The following is a 14,838-nucleotide window of genomic DNA, read 5'->3' as shown; positions in this document are numbered from 1 at the left end:
AAGCTCACTGGGTGACCTTGAGCCTCTTAAATGTGGAGGGGGGACGTCTGTTTGGTGGGGGGAGGCAGGAAATAAATACAATGAAATAAGTAAAATAAATGGGTATGACATTTGGTGTTATTCATCAGGTTCTTGTATGTAATTTCTGCATCCCCCTCATCAGTAGATCTTGTTCTAGATAAAAGCTCTGCTCATTACAAGCTTGGTGGGAAAGTGAACTTGTCCTTTACTATGATTCCCTCTACATATTCCCTGCATTATAATTTCAGCTGTTACATGATTGCTTGACAATGTGAACCTGATCATTCATAACAAATCTGCCCTTTCTGCCATACATTGGCAGTGAAGGGATTGCCATAGCATGGTAAGTTAACTACTGCTTGAGCTGATTATATCCCAGCCTCCATATTTAAAACACATCTCTAAGAGCCAATTGCTTAAATATGTTATGGATGACAGTCAATGGCTTGTTTTGTTTTAATCACTTGTCTATACACTGTGCAAAACATTCCAAGTTTTGTTCCAATTGCAGCATTACCAAAAGACTCCAAAACCTACAGGAGCAAGAAAGGGGCAATCATCAGCTCTGCACAGCTTTGTCACACAATGGAGAAAAACTGTGGACATTTTCTGGTTCTTGTGCTTCACGAAGCGGAACACCTCGAAAGAAAACCGGCCCATTTGACTCCTGCCATTTTCAATGATAGTTGTCTGAGGGTCCTTGTCACAGCTGGAGGAAAAGATTGAAACGGGAGTGATGTTTTCTGGTTCCCAGGAGGTTAGAGTCTCAAAGAAAAACACTAAAGCATCCTGACTACTACTAGATGGTGGGGAAATGGTGTTAGAAACCTTTGGTTTCATGGGTCTAAGGGCCCATGATGTGCAGCCACCAGAACAGGTCTGGTTCTGGCCAGTGCTTGCATAGATCACCTGGAACCCATGTACAACTCCTAGAGCTTTGTGATGGAAGAAAAATATTAATGAACTAAACATTAATTAAATACATTGGCTCAACTTTTGAATACCGTAATTTTTAAATTACATTTGCAGCCCATTTCTTGATTGTAATGTACAGTTGACACATGCTTTATCCTTGTCATGTTAGTCCATTCGCTTTTGTACTGTCCCTCATACTTAGCTCGAAAGAAGATCTGTTCAATTACTCATCCTCATCTTATCATTAGCTCCTACTGATCTGTTTACATGCAAAGCATGGTGCAGAAGTTAGACTGCCAGGCTGCATTCCCAGGGCAGTTTATTCCATTTTCATGTCTTGTCCCTAACTGTTAAGTTCTGCATTGTATTTGAGCTTTCACACAACATAAAAGCCACTTCTGGAACATTAGTGGAGTATAGTGTAAGCTTAGCGCACATTTCATTGTTATTTGCTTCCAGGAAAAAACTGTTTTCAAATACAGTGGTACCTCCATTTGTGGACGGGATCCATTCAGGAGGTCTGATCAGATCCCCAGGTTTCCGCAACCTGAGGACCGCTTCTGCTCATGTGCGTGTGGCGAAACCCAATAAAATACTTCTGGGTTTGCCGCATGCACATCCCAAAGTTTATGTAACCAGAGGGTAAACAGAGGTATGACTGTAGTGTGGAAATGAGGGCCAAACTTGTGCTATATTCCTCTATAGTTCCACAGAATTGGATAGAACAGCCCAACATATGAATGTGAGTTAAATATCATTCACTGCCAGGCTAGGTAGATCGCCATTATAGTAAATGCTTTTTAAAAACTATCACATCATATATACGTGATATATATATCACTGATGACATATGAGGCACCCTACTGTAGCTTGGTCAACAGTATCACACGACTGATCACCAAACTACTCCAGGGTGCCCTGCCAGGGTAGTTTGATCATTTGTGTAGGCTCCTATAAACAAACTTAGGGATATATATTTAGTGTGCATATATTGAAACAAGCATGTAGGATAGAATAGACTCAGTTGATACCTGCTTATGATAGTCATTATTTACATGAATATTTATTAACTTATTTCTTAGGTTTCAGTTCTTCTTATAGGGTTTCTTGTGACGTGAGCCAATATTTATTTCACCACTACAGTAACATTATACATGTTTTATATATAAAAACAAACTTTGAAAATAATTAATACATTTTATAATAATCTTTTTTAACAGTGTAGTGTGGTAGAGAAACACTATATTTGGAAGAAGAAAATCTACCTAAAGAAGAGATCATATCGCAGATCATCATTTGGATTTCCAGATGGAGTAGTATAGCAGTAGTCCATCAAAACATTCCATCTGTGCAATGAAAGATAATTAACCGCTAAGCATTTCTTGAGATTCAGCATATACATATATATATATATATACATGCATTGAAAGTGCTGGATGATAATGTGGCACCATCTTCCATTATGATTCAAAAGATGAGCAATACCCTGGTGCCTAAACTGCAACAAATCACTGAACAATGAGTACAATATAGCTAATGTGAAGCTATAGGCTCACCTAGGAATTGGTGCAGCTATTATAGTCATGAAGTTATGAAGTGGTACTAATTTGCTATCATTTCATTGGCTACTTCAGACTTCATGAGATCATTTAGCCAGAAACCACATTTGCCTCTTTTAGAATTTGAGGCTGCTACATCTTGCGCTCAAGGAAAGATAAAATAACTTTTTACTGAGTGTAACTACCACTGAGATTCTGCAACTTAGCTGGAACATTCAGCAAGCCCTACCTGCAGGGAACAAGGCAGAGGGCATTCTCAGTCGTGGGACCTGCCCTGTGGAACGCCCTCCCATCAGATGTCAAAGAAATAAACAACTATCTGACTTTTAGAAGACATCTGAAGGCAACCCTGTTTAGGGAAGTTTTTAATGTTTGATGTTTTATCATGTTTTAAATATTCTATTGGGAGCTGCCCAGAGAGGCTGGCAAAACCCAGCCAGATAGGCAGGCTATACATAAATTGTTGTTGTTGTTGTTGCTGCTGTTGTTGTTACTCTCTAGGCATTATATTTGGAGAAATTGTTTGCAGAATGTATTTATTAAAACTGCAAAAAAAATGCATTTTTAGGAAGACGAAGAAGAGTTTGGATTTGATATCCACTTTATCACTACCCGAAGGAGTCTCAAAGCGGCTAACATTCTCCTTTCCCTTCCTCCCCCACAACAAACACTCTTTGAGGTGAGTGGGGCTGAGAGACTTCAGAGAAGTGTGACTAGCCCAAGGTCTCCATGCAGCTTCATGTGGAGGAGCGGGAAATCAAACCAGATTACGGATTATCATGGTGGATTATCATGGTGATTTTTTAAAAAACAACAAATTTCTGTGAAAATGAGGAGAGATGGATTTAAGATTGGAAAAATGAGAAAATGAGATGAACCAAAATGGACAGATAAGTCCATCTGTATCTGAAACCCTGGGGTTCTGCTGCCAGATAGAAAAGACAACACCAAGAGAGATGGTCTAGAGATGGTCTAGAGATGTAAGACAGCACCATATATCCATACCTCCTTGTATCCCAGGGAGCAGAAGCAGCTTGCCAGCTAGGACAGAGCTGCTAGGCTAGCTTCCCAGAAGTAGCTTCCTGTTGCTTGTTTTGTGGGAGAGGAGAAAGAGAGTGAGGTGGCAAGGAGGCTGGCTCGGTACAAGCACACTACCAGGAGTGCTTTTGCACTGCAGCACCCTCTCCACTGCTTTACCTATCCTAAGGTAAAGGTGTAAGGGGCCGGGTGGCACTGTGGTCTAAACCACTGAGCCTCTTGAGCTTCTGATCAGAAGGTCGGTGGTTCGAATCCCCGTGACAGGGTGAGCTCCTGTTGTTCTGTCCCAGCTTCCGGCAACCTAGCAGTTCAAACACACACCAGTGGAAGTAAATAAATAGGTACCACTGCGGCCAGAAAATAAATGGTGTTTCCGTGCGCTCTGGCTTCCATCATGGTCTTCTGTGTGCCAAAAGTGGTTTAGTCATGCTGGGCACATGACCTGGAAAGCTATCTGAGGACAAACGCCAGGTCCCTCAACCTGAAAAGCGAGATGAGCGCCATACCCCATAGTCACCTTTGACTAGACTTAACCGTCTAAGGGTCCTTTACCTTTTTTTAACCATTTACCTCTCCTAAGCAACAGTGACTCACCTGCCAGGAAGCTGATGTATTGGCTTCATCCCACATGAAGAGTTACTTCTGCCAAGGAGCTTGTGTTTCTAGGACCACAGATTTTGTTGTGGGGGGTGGGAGCAGGAGAAATATATCATTTACCATACCTGCCATCGAGGTTTGTTGCTCTTACAGCTGCAAAAACTTTTGTTTTCAACGGTAACCCTGTACTGGGGATAATCAGCTGCTCTCTGTAGGTGGAGTCCTGGAAAAGCAAACAGTTCTAATCACACACCAACAATATGACCCTATATAACATAGAAGTGATTGCAGTCAGCTGGTGAGGCTACCAAACTCAAGATTTAGTCTCAGGTATGTGTGTAGAACATTTCTCACTGAAAGGATCAGGTAACAATGGAACAGTTTGCAATCCTCTTTGAAAGCATTGCTTCCAGGCAGATATCCTTAAATCCTCATTGCGTTATTGGATATTGGTAGCAAACACAGGTCTGGTAACCCAGGCTATCACTTCTCCCTTCCATAATCATGAAAAAGGGACCAATTAGCAGGAAGACAGTCGTAACAGAAGGAGTAGCACCAGTAGTAGTAAATTTACTTCCTGCCCTTTACCAGCGGGCCCTAGGGCAGGTTACAACAGTTTAAGATTTGGAATTAAGATCAGTTAAAACAGGTTACAGTCACAGGAATAGGGTGAAGAGTACTTGATCCATCCTTCCCTTCTATCACTTTCCTCCCCAAAACTTTTTTCTCTACTTTTCCTTTCTTTTCCCCACTTGAGAAAGGAAACACAGATCTGGAAAGAATGTGTCTCAAGGAGGTGTACTGGGCGACAGAGTGAAACAGTAGGCAGGGGAAAGCTGAACAACCCTGTCTTCCCACATCTCTTCTGCCCCCTTTGCAGTAGAGAAGTGGAAACCTAGATTTGCTAAGCTTGCCACTGATTGCTTAGTTTAGCCCTGATACATCAGAAACGATCTCCTTCCTTGGGATCATTTTAATAATGAGTGGGACTTGTGCATGAAAATGGCTTCACCTTTCACTGCTTCACTTTATGTATCGAGAACCACATAAAAGTGGATCAGCACTCAGACATAATTCAACATGACCAAATGCACTTAGAGTGAACTGTGTTTAATAATGCTGTAGATTACGGGAGGCAAAGGATGTCAGTATATATCGAGATCATATCTAGTGGAAAGATATGTGGCAACAGCAAGCCGTGCCAGACAATTTGCAAAGAAACTAAATCAAATACTAGCCATGATATGTGAATAGAAAAACAAAATCATTAAATGTGTCATATAGAATCTATAAACCAAGTGGTGGAACACATTAACATGGAAATAATCCCTCTATCCAATTTAGCAGCATTTTGTAAAAAATAAAATCTGCCAAAGAGTTCTACTTAATATTAGAATGATGACGCTACAATCTTTCTGCGGGTAGTAGTAAATTTAATCCTATTATTCCCTCTTTTGCAGCTATCCAAAATAATTTCCCCAGAACCCACTGCCATTGCCATTAGTTAGGATTCAAGAGGAAGCCTAAGATAATTAGATACCACAATCCCATTGATAAGCACACAGTTATTAAACTTATAGTGAAACACTATACACAGAAGTAATACCCGCTAAGTCCAGAGATATATACTACCAAGTAAAGGGGCATAGCGATGGTGGGCAGCATGTAACCCTCCAGATGTTGCTGGAAGTCAACTCCCATCGATCCCCACCCAACATCACTAACAGTCACGGTTTGTGTACCTTAAGAAATCAAGTTGGTTGGAAAACAAGCCCACTCACAAACGACTCCAATGTGCATGCACACAAAAGCTGATAGCCAGAACAAACTTAGTTGGTCTCTAAGGTGCTACTGGACAATTTTTTAGTTTTTTAATTTATTTCAACTGTGTCAGACCAACACAGCTACCTACCTGAATCCAATGGAACTATCACTGCAATCCTATGCACAAGTACCCGAGAACAGCGCTCACTGAGTCTCTTTGTTAATGTGCCTAGAATTGCAACTCAAGATTGCAGTCCTAGACACCAATGGTGGTCCTTCATATGCTTTGGGCTCCTGTTCCCATCATCCCTTGTCATCAGCCATCTGACTGAGGCTGAAGGGCGTTGGAGTCTAACAGCATCTATAGGGTCAGACACAAGTTCCTCAGTCATGGCCTAAGCTAAGGCAACAATGAGGTCTTGGTTTTGCATGGCGTCCTTTGTACTCTACTAGAAATTGAATATAGCCCTTTAGTCAAACCTGTGATGTGAACCTTAATTGCACTGCCTGCAGTTTCCTTCTGCCTCCAAGGGCCAAAATATTACCTTATTATTTCCTCCTAGTAGAGTTTTTCTGCCTCTGCTTTATTTTCTGTATGTGTAATTCAGATTTTGATCACATTCTGTTTTATAAAAATGGTCAAATGTTAATTAAGTACATATATAATAATGGCACTTGCATTATTAATTTACACCACTAATGATTTGTTAGCAAAAAGAAAGTTATGGATAATGAAGTGAATTAAACAACAGTTTTAGCATTTCTTCCTCAGACTGCGCTCTTCTTCTAGAAGTATTTAAGTCACCCTCTGGTAATGGTGAAGAATTGTACCTCAATTCATTATGCACACACAGCACAGTTTGACTTGAGTATATTAAATTTTAAATGTATGGAAATGAATATGTTTCATATTCATGCTTAATTAACCGCTGTCCTCACAGAGCAAGGTCTTGACCCTAACAAAACCCTTACTCGTGAGCATATCATGTTCACCAAGAAATCTTAATAAAGCCAATGGCAAACGTAATGCAGATGTATGAATTCAGTGGAAATCCTAGCAGGAAGAAAAACAATTCACCCACTCATCCAGAGCTGTAACTTTAAGCTTGAACAACACCCATATAAATTAAAAAAAAAAAGCCTAATTCAGGTATCCTAATCCATAACGCAGGACCAGTTCAAGACTTTCTGCTACCTGACACAAATGACAAGATGGCTCCCTCTCTTTTCCACATGCAAAAGCCAACTAAACTGGAAGTTGAGTCTTATTTCAATACTTCCACTGCATCTGTGAGCAACAAGCTAATACTGAGGAGCAGAACAGGCCACATGGTACATAATACTCTGTCATCCAACAAAAGGTTATGGCCGGCAGGCCCAGCCCACTGATGGGACAAGGTGAGGCACCTGCCTTAAGCAGCAGAAACCCAAGAAGATATTGTGGGATCTCACCGGAAGCCAGTGCCACTGCCAGCACTTCACGGGCAACACCATGCAACACAGGTAAGAGAGCTGCAGGCAGCAGTGGGGGAGGGGAGCAGCACATTCCCATTTCACCTCAAGCAGCAAAAGGGGACGCACTGCTCCTGGGCCAGGGGGCTCAGGAAGAACATCCAGGGAGTTGTCCCTGGTGTATCCCAGAAGTTGCCACCTAAAGTGGTTGCCTCACTCTGCCTAATGGAAGCAATGTCCCCATCCTACTGTGATGAAGGAAAGGCAAACAAGCTCCATTTCCCATTGCTGGCTCCTTCAAGATTCAAAATCGTGCAGGAACCTACATGAGTAAAGAAAGCTGCTCACTACAGAAGTTATCCCACCAAATGTGATTCTAATCATGTGGGAGATTAGAACAACTGCACAGGGCTACTGTTGTCTTAAACTGAAATGGGGATCCTAGCTTACAAATAAAATCCAGTAGCTTAATATTCAGTATTTCATCTTGAAACATATTCATTTTGATCCACGGCGATTCATGCTGTGATATCTTAGATATCAATTAAACAATGATTTTACTCATGCACATGGAGTTCTATCCTTGCTCTCTGTGTGGTGATTCTGTAGGTTCTCAGTATGGTTCAGTTTGAGCTGAAGAAAAGATAGTTCTGCTGAGCATCCATTGGCTGCTACCCATGGCATCACTAAAAACCACATGCATTCTCGGGAGCAATTTTGCAAAAATAATTAAATAATCTTGTGGTTTTATTTTAAGTGAAGGTAGTAGAATACATATGTAGTTCTTTGAAGGGTAACAGCCCACCAGAGGTACAAGACATGGGGCAACAGCAAGACTGATGGCTAACACACCTCTTTGACACAGGCTGTAACTCAGCAATCCAGCATTCACTTGTTGGAACATATTTCTATAACAAAATGATGCAAAGCTGGCTTCACACCATGGATGAAGATGCTCCTATGACTATCCTTAGACTGCTTTTAGAAATCACTCCAAGATATTATTTGCAGGATCAATGCACAGGATGACTTACAAAAGCAAAATTGTAAAATGGAGTGTTTATTGGGCAAGATTGGAATGTTGATTGGCCCCATATGACGTATTCTCATGTGTTCTAAGAACATTTTAACTGAACTTTCTGAGGCAAAATCCCCTATACCCTAAATAAAAGATTTTTTGTTCCTAAAGTTTTAAGAAACTTTCTACTTTCTTACAAAAAAACTCAGTATTTTAAAAAATGGAAGTAATATCATCTCCAGTCTAACATATCTCTGAACTGTCAGATAGCAAAACTTACTTGCAAACAGGAAATTCATTTAAACGCAATTGGAAATATTCTGCTATGATATTTATAGCACATTCATTACAACCCAAGCTGAAAGCACAGACTTTTAAATCATCTGCATGAATTATAACCCACGTCCATGATGACATGAATAATAATCCAAAAAAATGGATTTGTAATTTACTAAAATGCTGCCTGAGAAATGGAAAGCTGATTTTTAAATCAGACATTTGAATGGATGAATAAAATTTCTAATCAACACAAAAATAACAGTTGGAAGATTAGTGTTGCTGTTATAAATAAAAGCCAGTAAAAGTCTTTTAAATTTCCTTTCCAATGTCCCTGTTTATGCAATACAAGTTTACACAATTACATATATTCAAATCTGATTATCATGCTAATAAGAAGAGAGAGAAAATCAGCAGTCATGAGGAAGAACTTAAAATTTTAGCCCACCCACTGTCCAAAAGAACCACAAAGAAATAGCATCCGTCTATTGACATTGCTTACATCTTCCACAACAGTAGTTGTTGGTTATATTTTACACCATACCAATGACTTAGACACAGTTTGGGTGACCAGAATAAGTCCTTGCTTGTGGAGTGGAAGGTACCAGAACAGGTGTGTGTGTGTGGACCAGCCTGGTTCCACTCCTGGCACAAGGCATCAGTTGTACTATTCTTGCTAGAGCACGTGTGAACATTTGTTAAAGGCATTTGTCTAACAAAGGGTCCTCCCTCCCCCTGTTGTTTCCCGTTGTCTATTTAGAAATGTAGGCTCCTTCAGAGCACGGACTTGCCAATTTTGCTGTGTAACTCTCTAAGGCTGCAGTCCCTTGCAGACTTTTCAGGCATCAAGCCTCTTTGCACTCATTGGGAGCTACTGCTGAGTAAACATGCACAGGATTATGATATAAGGTGCCACATACACTGGTGATGTTATGTAACTAATAAAATCATTATTAAAAATTATAATTAACTTTTAAAGTTACAATTTTCACTGCTAGATTTGCTCTTGCAGGCCAGGGATGCAGTCAGACTAGATGAGCTGAATTTAGTTCCCACTAAGATCCATGGTGGGGGACACAGGTGGCACTGTGGGTTAAACCACAGAGCCTAGGACTTGCTGATCAGAAGGTTGGCGGTTCAAATCCCCGTGATGGGGTGAGCTCCCATTGCTCGGTCCTGCTCCTGCCAACCTAGCAGTTCAAAAGCATGTTAAAGTGCAAGTAGATAAATAGGTACCACTCCAGCAGGAAGGTAAACGGTGTTTCCGTGTGCTGCTCTGGTTCGCCAGAAGCAGCTTAGTCATGCTGGCCACATGACCCAGAAGCTGTATGCCGGCTCCCTCGGCCTATAGAGCGAGATGAGCGCTGCAACGCCAGAGTCGGCCATGACTGGACCTAATGGTCAGGGGTCCCTTTACCTTTACCTTTTAAGATCCATGGTGATTAAGCCTTCATTTCAAAGGGACCCAAATGCAATTATCTTAGGCTGGATCTAACATGTGATTTCTGATATTTCCAATTTAAGGCTGTGAGCGCCATTGCATAAATAGCCGAAATGGTACCACCCATACCCAAGTGGAAAGCTAGGCAGCTGTGGGAGAACACCAAGATTTCAAGAAGTGCAGGTGGAGGAACCGAATCTGACAACTCCAAAGAGCCACAGGAGAACTGAATATGCTTAGTGGGCATTCTGACTATTTTTGATGGGCTGGAAATGCAGAGGGAGAGAGAATGAAATAGAGGGGCTGGTCCCACTTATAACATTCTATAAGTCAGTCATGGTAGGTACATTAGCAGAGAGTGTAGCTGGCTTTTATAGCCAGAGAGCAGACCAAATGAAATAAGTTTTCCCTCTGGTCCACTCACTAAACCGCACTCCCAAGCTTGCCCACGATTGGCTGCAACTGTGGGCAAGTCCCAGGAGTCAGCGCCACCAGCAGAGAAGGAAGTGATGTTCACCCCTAGAAGATCGCCCCACTGCCACAGCCGCCACTCCCCTCCGGCCGGCAGGTGAGCAGCCTTTGCTTTATTTAAGAAACTTCTGCTTTTTAATACTTACATTGTAGAGGAGCAAATTCAAAGTGCTAATAAATGTGCCATTGTTCTCTCTTACAGATATAGCAGCTGATGATCTAGAACAGATTTAGAAAGCAAAGTATTATTGATGGAATCATCTATTTTTTATTTTTGCAATTCCATATTTCACTATTAAATCAGGTTTTGGAATTCACCACCAAGAGTATTTTCCCCTCATCTTGTGTTTTTAAATTGCTACAAATCGGAATTTATAGTGGAAGCCCTGTCAGAGCTTTGAAACAATGGGCATTGCTGAAACAATGGATCAGGCAAATAATTAGCTAAGAAGCAAATTGATAGGGGAAAATAACTTCTTGTGATATACAGTACATAGAAATAGCATTTGCTTGTGTTACATATACTAATATATTGCTGTGCAAAAAGAATTGAAAGTAAATATTTATTTGCTTATGTACAAGTACTACTCTATCTTTAAGAGGAATTGTAGACGAACTTTCATCATGAAAGCTAACATTAAAACACAGACTTCAGTGCTGTGCTAATTCTATAGCAAACCAAATCCCTGGAATACTTTCCTTCTTGTCATTATTTTCCTTCTCTCTATCCTCTTCCTTTCCTCTTCTCAAATTGGATGTCGCTTCTAATTATGGAGGGGGAAATGACCAGAATCCATGCATTTCATCAGAAATGTGATATGTTCACAGGGCATATCGACCATGCAAAGCTCCAGCCAGCTACTTAATGACAATAAATACAAAGGCTTCCTGATACACAGAACAATCACTTCTTGCAATATCATGCTTATACTTACGAAGCAAGTTGTGTATTATTGACCAGATATTCCAAGGGATAGCTGCAACTAAATTTATACAGAAGTCCTGGTAAATAGCTGATGATTGTGGGTGGATCTGGGGTGTCTATGTATCCTGAAACATTGCCTATCTGGACTGTTGATACATTGCCATAGGCATTAATTCCTGGAACTGAGGTTACCTAGTTGGATAAGGTCAGAAAACAGAATTATGGGGAGGCAATCTTATAAGAAAATAGAAATTTTAAAATAGTGAAGATATGACTGTTAAAGGTTAAGAAATCATCCTTATTTGATGCACTACAACCTCTACATCAAGACATAAGAAGCACCATGCTTGATCCTGCAAAAGGCCCACATAGTCCAGCATCCTATTCTCACAGTGAAGAACCATGGGAAGACCACAAGCAGTACCTGAGGGCAATGGTGCTCTCCCCACTTGTGATTCACAGCACCTGGTGTTTGGAGGCATACAGTAAAGGTATAACCATCCTCCCATTCTGCTGTCCCACTGACAGATACAAATGGGAGCAATAGCTACCTACCATTTCTGTCAAATATATCAAAGTGATTTGTTGCGCAACCTTAGTCCAATCTATTAGTCTGCTCTGAAATAACCCCCCACAATATTTTCACAGAACCATGTACCCCCCCCCCGAAAAGTGGGGGCAATATTCAGCAACTTCCAGTGGCAGACATTTGAAGGAAATGGTGTTACCTTTAAATGTGATAACAACTGAGATATTTTCTTCCTTTTTACCAATAGCCACAATAGGGGCAGAGATCTCCCCTTTCCTAAGAATAAATGCTCCTAAGAATGACACTGCAGCATGATGCCAGAGGCATTCGGTCACAGGAGCGTGACTAAACTGCTCCAAGCAATCAAACTGCTACTTGGGGCAGTGCCAAACTTTCAATTCTTTTGGTAAAAATACAGAGAAAGAGAGAAAAACCAGTGTCAGTATGGTAGAATAGGAACTGGGAGTTCAAATCCCCACTCATCCATAAAGTTCACTGGGAAACCTTAGGCCAGTCACCAACTCTCACCCCAATTCACCTCAGAGGGTTGTACTGAGGGTAATAAGGAGAGGGAGAAAACCCTCTTAGACCTAATGAAATAATAAATAATAATAATAATAAATAATGGAGCCCTCATCCAACTCATAGTGAAAGATAAGACCACCAACACTTCAAAATTCAGCTTCCTCCCCTCCTCTTTCATCTCAGTGTTGCCTGAATAGAATTCAGCAAGAAGGTGGATGGGAACCAAATTAGAATTAGTTGGTTCTGCCTGCCAATGACTCTGCCTTCCCCTACTGTTGGTGCTTCTGCTTTCTGCCCTGTCAGTCCCATTGGGTACCAATAGAGACAGGGATATTTGGGTCAGAACCAGTACATGCATGGTCACTCCCCCTAAACATTCTATGAACACATAAATAGGGCTAGCATCTATCGAATAACCGTACCCATCTAGAACTATCATTAATAATGTAACTGGTAGCACGGTGTATTGGAACATATCTGGAAGACCATTGTATTATGGGGAGTTAGGTATGATGGTCTGCAAATTTCCCCTTTGGGTGCCCTCAAAGTTGCTCAGGTGCAGACCTTGATCTAGCACTTTTGGGTAGTTAAAACAGTGCAGTGTTGTAAAGCAGAGCTCTCTAAGAGTTAATCGCAGCTTGTGAGAATCAGCACTTATTATAGAAAGGCTACCTGGCTGAAGGAGTGGTAAGGGGTAGAGCCATATGTCATTTGGAGATAGAGCTACCTACATCCCCATGTGAGTCATAAGGCACAAAATCAGTTTTGGTGCTTTCAGTGTTGAGTAGCATAGCATGGAGATATCTAGACTGCCTCATCCCTTTGTAGACTGCCATATGTTTTGACTACTCCCCTAACCTTGTCAGACATAAACTTAGACATGGTTATGGAAAGGTGACTCCAGGCAAAGGTGCTCAAGTGTCATCTGCACTCCCAGGTAGTATGAGTCCCAAGCCCACCAAGGGTCAGAGGAATCTCAGTGCAGACCTTGCTGTCAACATTGATGCTGCACATATCACCTGTAAGGAGTTTAATCCATTGCCTGCCCAAGAAGTATAAAGGATTTTCCAGCAGCAGATGGAGTTGTAAGATCTTGTATTTCCCCCTCTTCCTTTCCTCATCCTGTTAATAATACTTGTTAAAGAGAAACTTTGGTGGTCTACATTGTCCATCTGAATCCTTAAAAAAAAAACTTGCCTTAGCCATCCAGAACTTTTGTCAGAACACAAAAGTCTTTGGTCTTGTTGGACTCTGCCCACTCTATTGTGTAGTCCACAACATCCCTACTGCCATGAATTACAACTGACTCTATTTATAGTCATTATGGCTGTTCTTTACATAAGTTCAAAACTAGAGATAAGCAAGATATGCTTACATGGAAGAAAATGGGTGGCATGACCCAGCCCTTAGTCTTGCACACTAACATCAGCCCTTTGCCGTGACACCCAAGTGTCAGAATATTTGCATATGCAAATAATAGAATTTTCATTTCAATTAGCTTTCTTATAAACCATTTAATTGTCCCCTCTCAGTTATACATCTTCTGCAGTGAACTCCAGCTCACAAAGCATTTGACCTTGTACTGCTTCACTTGATGCTGTATCATTATCATTATTGCAAGAAAAACACTGGAATTGCTAGAATTCTTTGAATGGCCAGCTAGGGAATGAAGAACTCATTGACTTTGATCCTATCTATCCAGCTGTCAGTTTGTGAGCTCATCTCAGAGGAGAGACATAGCAGATATAGAAGCACAGTGTCAAAGTCCTTCCCGTGACAACCATCATTAGATGCAGGCAAGATTTCAGCACAATGACCAGGTTCACATAGCTCAGGCATGCACATAATTCCTCTTCTAATCTACCATGTTCCCAGAATATTTTCAGATATTATATAATTATACTAGGCATTAAATAAACATATATAAATAAATAAAATATAAATAAAAAGCCACAAAGGCGCTATCTCTGTGCCTACTCACAACTCCAACATTTACTGGATGAAAAACATGAGGGTACAGTGTAGGGATCAGATGGGATTACCATGAGGAATTATAAAATATACATCAAGCCATCGTGTCCACGATGAAAGCATTGTATTGACTGGGTTTGATATATTGACGATAATTTCTGATTAAATCCCATAAGATTCTACATTCATGCCCTCTTCGTGCCCTTTTGACTCTGATGCCCATTTCTCTCTCCTCACATGTCACGTACACAGCAGTTGCTTCACCAGGCAGGCATCCTGGGCCATAAAGATAGTGGGCAAGTTACTTTGATGTAGTTTTCTTATATATTGTACAGA

The 14,838-nt window shown here is 41.0% G+C and overlaps 2 protein-coding genes across 2 annotated transcripts in view; both read right to left on the bottom strand.

Annotated features, from left to right (window-relative positions):
• The window catches only part of LOC307213948 (uncharacterized protein), a gene marked incomplete at its 5' end in the record, with an annotated part of 607,513 nt that overhangs the window by 438,026 nt on the left and 154,649 nt on the right, over positions 1–14,838 (bottom strand). The window lies entirely within an intron of this gene.
• The window catches only part of ZPLD1 (zona pellucida like domain containing 1), a 34,093-nt gene that overhangs the window by 6,353 nt on the left and 12,902 nt on the right, over positions 1–14,838 (bottom strand). Inside the window, exons 4-8 of the mRNA XM_079974443.1 lie at positions 11,488–11,669; positions 10,699–10,771; positions 4,256–4,353; positions 2,202–2,282; positions 559–730 (exon numbers count right to left, since the gene is read on the bottom strand). Coding sequence (XP_079830569.1) covers positions 559–730; positions 2,202–2,282; positions 4,256–4,353; positions 10,699–10,771; positions 11,488–11,669 — 606 coding nt within the window. The remainder of the gene's footprint in view (positions 1–558; positions 731–2,201; positions 2,283–4,255; positions 4,354–10,698; positions 10,772–11,487; positions 11,670–14,838) is intronic.

This window comes from Podarcis cretensis (genome assembly GCF_951804945.1).
Source record: "Podarcis cretensis genome assembly, chromosome: 4".
Classification (NCBI taxonomy): Eukaryota; Metazoa; Chordata; class Lepidosauria; order Squamata; family Lacertidae; genus Podarcis; species Podarcis cretensis.
The sequence above is the reverse complement of the archived record's forward strand: the minus strand, read 5'-3'. Positions and strand labels throughout refer to the sequence as shown.